At 37.2% G+C, this 7,030-nt stretch overlaps 1 protein-coding gene across 1 annotated transcript; it reads right to left on the minus strand.

Moving 5' to 3' along the window:
- Window positions 1-1,670: 1,670 nt before the first annotated feature.
- LOC110099958 (aspartyl protease family protein 2) lies at window positions 1,671-3,827 on the minus strand. Its single transcript, XM_020827304.2, has one exon. The coding sequence runs from the start codon at window positions 3,553-3,555 to the stop codon at window positions 1,939-1,941; it is 1,617 nt and encodes a 538-aa protein (XP_020682963.1). The 5' UTR covers window positions 3,556-3,827; the 3' UTR covers window positions 1,671-1,938.
- Window positions 3,828-7,030: the final 3,203 nt, after the last annotated feature.

Below are 7,030 nucleotides of genomic sequence, written 5' to 3' on the forward strand. Positions count from 1 at the left end.
GGAGTCAGTAATGGAGTTAGGGGACGTATTTGAGATGGATTTAGAGTTGCCTTGCAATTGGCTTTGTTGTCTCATCAATCAAGAAAGAGATATCTTAAGATACCTTCATAATATCTTATCCAATCCCCCAAACAATAGCTAGTTCACTAATATAGAATATAAAGACTTGATTGCCTTCTGTCCTTTATTTTATTTTTTTATATGTTATGAGTTGTCTCCTGCTTTTATTTCAAGTATATGATGGCCTTTATACATATATTCTAAATGAACATATTCAATGAAGTTCATCTTGCTCTCTTCTTTGATTGACTAAGAGCTTCAAGGCATACATATGAAATAAAAATTGCACAAGATATAAAGTGACAAGTGATAAATTGTGTGAAATAGAATTAAAATTCAAATATTATAAGAGAAAACAATATTAAATATATAAATTGCGTAAAAATATCATATAACATCAAGTTCAATTTCAATTTTCTTTTTCTCAATTATCTACTCATTTGCATTTAATTCCTAATGAAAGTTGAAATAGTTGACAACAACGTACGAATCATATGCATTGTCAATCACTGAGTTGGTATTTATCTGAGTTGTCATCATAACAAATTGGTATATCCCCTGCCTCATTCGGTAGGATCAAATGCCTCCCATTATGCTTCTTTTTAATTTATTTCAACTGTGTTCATCTTTTAGAAATATTTTCACCAACATAAATATGAGATTAATGCTCCAAAATTTTAGGGTTGTGGTGTGCAGCTTTCAAGTGAATGTCGGTGACGGCTACGATGATGTTGGCTGTGGCAAAGGCCACGGGCAGGAAGTAAAGGCAATAGAGAAGAAGTTATTGAGCTCGAATGTGCATGAAGACGTGTTTTATGTTAGTTTTAACAAAAAATGTATACAAATAGGGTGAGATGTAAGCCTCATGCTAGCGAGATGAGGCGTGTCTCAAGTCAGACCTCAACCAAACTGAGGCGCAAGCCTCAGGAAAAAATTAGAGGCGTAAGCCTCGAGACATTTTTTACAAGAATTATGCTGAGGCAGGCTTCAAGGCGAGCCTTATATTGTGCAATTTTAAACAATGATATCAAGATGTATAAGACATTATATATTTGATATCATAAAATATAAATCTACCATAGCTCTCAATGTTTTGGGAATAGAAAGTAAAGAATAGTAAATAGAAGCCAACATTTTACAAGAACGCATACAAAGTGCAAAGAACAAGATGTTTTGGTCTACTCAAATCTCCTAATTCAACCCTAATTTTAAAATTTCTAATTTGTTTAACTTTACCCAAACCCAAGTTTCATAGCTCCCCTCTTTCCAATATCTCACTTCCCACATACTTCCATTCTTAATTTGTTTTTTCAATGCTGCTTCTGTACTGACCAAGCAAAATGATCATTCACCATCTCCCAACCAAAGGAGAAATTATTCCGTACGGAGTCCGAACGCGTCTGGAGGCTAATCCGGACACGCCACGTCACCCAATGCACTATGTATTGTGTAACGTAGCGCATCCGAATTGACATCCTAACACGAATACTGCACATAGTAATTTTTCCAACCAACGAGAGGAACATACACTACTTAGAAATTAAAATATTTTTGTGAACTATGATTGAGATCCATATGGCTCCAAATTCCAAAGTAGCAAATACAAACAATAACAACAAGCACTAGCAATATATGAATCATGACACCAACTGGCAGTATATTATCAACAAACTAAATTGTCAAACTTGATGTGTAACCAGTATTCGTATACTTACCTACAGATTACATCACCAAAAGAAATAAACAAACGAGTGATTATCAAAGAAAAATGAATCTAATAACAAGTATGTTAAGGCAATTGGCAAGCTTCCCCTCACCTTAGTGAGTGAAACTAAGCAAAAATCAAAATTCCCAATCTTCTTTGAAGTAATTTAAATGCTAAACCTCTGCGCACTTCATGGGTGCAAAGCCCAGCCGCGAGTTCTTTGTGTCGTACATTATGTGAAAGTTCTGTTGCTGGTAGTTTCCCAGAATCGATAGCGAAGTCTTGGGAGTTCCAAGGATTGCAAGGCACATAATCGACTCTGGTTCAAGGCGGATGAAGTAATTCTCCATTGGAAAATCCCACACAGCTTCGTCGGAGAAAACAATGGAGAATTCTGGCATCTTTACCTTCTCAACACCTGATACATTGTAGCATGGACTTAATACAGGAAATTCTTCGAACAGCTTGTAGGTTACTTTCTTCTCAATTGCTTTCCTGATTATTCCATATGCCGGCTCGGAGAAGTAGCTTAGGGTGGTGCCTGAATCGATGATTGTTCCTCCGGCACCGTTCTCTAATACATCCCATGTGTCCATTGGGATGTCGAGCATCTCGCCGCCGACTTTTATTCCTTTGATGTGAAGGTAGTAGAAGGTCTCGGCAGGGTTTTCTTTGCCGGTGGTGAAAGAGGTGAAATTGAGCTGTGGGTGGGCGAGGAGGGAAGGGTCCTCGCCGAAGATGAGCTTACTGCTGACGCTTAGGTCGCTGTTGCGGTCAACGAGGCAGTAAGAGAACGCGTGGCCGTAGAGGGAGCGGAGCTGGGAGGCGAAGGAGAGAGGGCCGCGGCCGAGGCCGAGGAGGCCGGCGGCGCCGTGGAACAGACCGCGGTTCCAGTGGCCGCAGCCGAAGATGACGCTTTCGACTTTGCGGCTTGTGGTGCCGCCGATGGTGTCGGTGAGGTTAACGGTGAAGATCTCGGTGGCGAGGTCGCCCGTTGTGTTTGAGTGGTCGCCGTACCAGTAGAAGTAAGGGCAGGAGGAATGGTCTTCGACGGCGGGGCAGGAGGCTGAGAGCTCCGGACGGGAGACGAGGTCGCAGCGAGGGTCGGTACAACTGAGATTGCGGTAGGAAGAGGATGAAGAGGGGTCGTAGATTGGGCCACTCTGTTCAAAGCAGGCGTGACAGGGGAGGCACTGTAACCAATTGAGGTCGCTTCCGGTGTCAAGAATCAGGGAGAAATGCTGCGGCGGGGTGCCGATGAAGACGTCGATGAAATATTCGCCTGAGCCCAACGCGACGCCGGATTCCACCGTCGCAACAAACCGACCCGCGAGAGCCGGCGCCGGTGAGCCCAAGTTGGCCGCTTTGAGCGCGGAAGCAAGGCTGGGAAGGGGGTTCTGGTTCTGTTTGTTGTTCGTACTCTTCTTCTCCGTCGCGCGGCGGAAGAGGGTTTGGATTCGAAGGAAGTCTTTCTGAGTAGAGTCAAAAAGAGCTGCTTCTTTCGTTTTGTCCGACGAGAGGCGGTGATGCTTGAGATCGAGCTTGACTGGTGGGGCGTCGCCCGCGACTGGATATTCCGGTGGATCTCCGTCTCCGGCCAAGCGGTGGTGGCTATGGCAGTTTGAGTCAGCAGCGGAGGCGGCAGAGTTAAAGCTGAGGGGGGTGGGAAATATGATTCCGGCGAGGTTGGAATTGCGAGAGAAGTTGAAGCTAAAGGCTTTGATCGAAGGGAGACAGAGGGCAGAGAATACGAGGAGAAGTAAGAAGATGAATTGCTCGGTACGAGCCATTTACTATAGGTTTTCCTGCATCAAATAGGCGAAAAGGAGAGATCTTCAACAAAGGAAGAGAAGTAGAAAAAACAAATAGAATTAAAAGAGGTGGCTTTTGGCCTGGGAAATCGCAAGAGCTCTTCTTCTGCAGGGAGGGAGACAGAGAGAGCGAGAAGAATGCCGTGGGAGATGTTTAGAGAGAACAAGCTACACGCGGTTCTCAGAAGAACAGAGGGAACGCAGGATTGTAATAGGAAGGACGACCAGCTTACTCGCTTGTGTAAATTAAAATTTCATGCCATGCCCCTACCTTTAATATATTTTTGTAAAAGTTTATAGGGCAACCTTACTTGCCGTTTTCACGTTTTTTTTACACAATATATATATAGCATTATATTGATTCTTTCATGACTTCTGCATGAGATCGTAAATTCATCCACCTGATAAAAAATGAATTTTAATATAATTTACGGATCTTAAAGCACTAAAAAGATGAACTGGCATTTTTTATTTTGTTTATAGAAAATAATTTTTGTTAACTTCAAGTTAATAATACATTATATCGTGGGATTATCCCTCCTTTTAAGTGAATTTAAGGTGGTCGACGATGGATGGATGGAAGTCAGACGGTGGTCGGAAAAATGATATTGATCCCTTTGATCATTGACCGTTTATAGGGCTTTTGAATGACTTAATGATATCATAATTTGGTTATCTTGGGCTCATTGGATTCATCTCGTCGAGCCACTTGATTCGACTATAAGAATGTCACGTTTATAATTCATTTTGTAATCCAAATTATGGTTTGAAACTTTCAAAAGTGCTTTGAGTCTTCGATTTGGACCCATTTGGACTCAGATTGAGACAAATTTGGTGTTGTTTTGTTCGTCTTTCTTTGACGTTCGGTTCGACTATACGTTTGCTGAAATCGGAGTTTGGATGGTCCCCGATTTAATTTTGAAAGCTTTTAACTCAATTTTGCTTCAAGATTCGTGCTGGATCAAGACTATTTTTGATGACGTATCAATTACTATGCAATATTTTTAGTTTTTGAGATATAAAATTAATTATAATGTGTTTATATGTGTTATATTTTTAATAACATGTGTGTCTCGTGTTGGTATTATTTGATTTATGTATTGGTGCATCATAATTGTTGATTTAGCATTATTTCCAATATAAATTTCGTTTTTTTTTTTTTGAAAAGTTTTGAATTTTGATACTCATTTAATATATTAATTAAAGAGTTGATTATATCCCTAAATAATTGATTTGATTGGAATTTAATTGATGCATAAATTCGGAATTTTTTCCTATTTTGTCTTCCTAAATCTTCATAAATTGAGATTTAAGGACTGCATCGGAGTAAGAGACAAAGTTTGAGAGCTATTGTAATTCTCTATTATTCTTCAATATACTGAAATCATCCCCTCTCCGTGGACATAGGCATCTTCGCCGAACCACATAAATCAACGTGTTTATTGTGTTTGCATTGTGTGATTTTATTTCTGTTGTGTTTATTACGCAATAGTGAATTAGTGAGCAAATATATGGTGCTTAACTCATACTCAAATTTTATTTGACATTTTCATACACATATGGTATTATTATATAGAATTCACTTTACAAGTACCTACCTTAAAAATTTTCTTATAAAACTTCCCAAACTTATATGAATCTTATGTCGCAATCAAAAATGTGTAAGCTATAATATTAAATACATATGATGGAAGCAAGGAATCTAATAGCTAAAATAATGTATGGAAGCTAAGAATATGTGAATAAGAGTCACAAACTAAATAAACAATAAAATGTGTATGCTTAGCATAATATAAATCATCCCACTCTTTAATATTTGACAATATGTATGTATATAGTCTCTTATGCAATGCTAATAGTGACACAACATAAAATAACTGTAGTGCATAAGAGATTAAAGTAGACAAGTAGGTGAATTACTACTAAATAAAATACTAATTAATGATTACTTCAACATTATAAATTTAATTAACTCTTTAAACCAATAGTTAAATAATGCAAAATAATTTATTATAATAACTATATGCACAAATATATGTGACAAATGGTATATAACAAAAGATGTTATAAGACAAGTGATTAATCTTAAGCACAATACGAATATCATGATGATCAATTTGGGTGCCATTGAGTCACTTTAAATTGAGACTTTATGGTTGCAATCAAAGATTTGTAATATTTGGATTGATCTATGAACAATTTATCACAATAAAGACTTCTGAAGTTTAATATTGTTGTGTCTTGGAATATTCACGGCGGTAGATAGTGATATAGTTTAGCGTCTTAGTTTTGTACGAAGATCCAAAACACAAATATATAAAAGAGTATGATTATAGCGTTTATAAGAGACACCAGATTTTTTATACCCTTGAAAAAGGAGAAAACCCATAGTGTCTTGCCCAATTTGAATGAATTTACTAGTTTTTGCAGTTTATTATAAATGAGGACCTTCCTCAAGAGGAAGGTCTTGGCTCGATAAAGCAAATATACATCATATATTGTGCATTATATGGTGGGAGTTGGAAGAATCAATATTGATATGTCCACTTGGGTGGTAGGACCATAGTCGACGAGTAATGTAGGTCGAAAGGATCATAGTTGGATAATGGTGGTCGGAAGGACCTTAGTCGAGCGACAGAGATCGAAAAGACTATAGTCGAGAGACGGCACTCAGAAGGACCATAATTGAGTGACGGTGGTCTGAAGAATCATAATCGACGGACGACGGAGGTTAGAAAGGACTGTAGTTGACGATGGAGGTTGGAATGATTATAGTCGGTAAGCGATGAAGGTCGGGAGAATTGTAGTCGACTGGCGATGGAGGTCGTACACTACAAGAAAATCACTAATTTCCGGTGGAATTTTTCGGTGGCTTTTCGGCGGCCACTTTTCCGGCGGCTTTTCGCACTTTTCCTGCTACTTTTTCCCACGGAATTTTCCGGCGGCTTTTCCAATTTTCCGGCGGTCTTTAAAAATTTTTAAAAAAAATAAACTATTTAAATGATTTAACAAATAATTATTAAAAGTTATATTAACTATTTAATTAATATTCATTTTAAAATTAATTAGTTAGTTAATTTTTATTTTATATTAAATATTATTTTTTATTTTAAATTAATTAGTTCCATTTTTTATAATTAAAAATTAATTAGTATTTTAATAAATTATGAAGTTATTAATTTATTTTAATTAAATTTTAATGATAATACTTTATTTTAATTAATTTCTATTTATTATTAATTTTAATTAAAATAATTTAGTTGAAGTAATTACTAATTTTAATTAAATATACTTTTAGTTTTTAAAATAAATATTAATTTTTTGAAAGAATATAGTTTAAATAAAAAATATTCAGCATTTTATCATATTTTGCCTTGCAGCAAAATGGTAAGAGTTTAATATGAATCACATTTTTCAGGTGGACAGAGTTCGAATCCCACCATGCGCACGGGCA

The sequence above is a fragment of the Dendrobium catenatum genome, unplaced genomic scaffold (assembly GCF_001605985.2).
Source record: "Dendrobium catenatum unplaced genomic scaffold, ASM160598v2 fragScaff_scaffold_621, whole genome shotgun sequence".
Taxonomy (NCBI): Eukaryota; Viridiplantae; Streptophyta; class Magnoliopsida; order Asparagales; family Orchidaceae; genus Dendrobium; species Dendrobium catenatum.

Excerpts from the sequence above, each read along its gene's own strand:
- LOC110099958 (XM_020827304.2), bottom strand. The coding sequence starts at position 3,555 with ATGGCTCGTACCGAGCAATTCATCTTCTTACTTCTCCTCGTATTCTCT.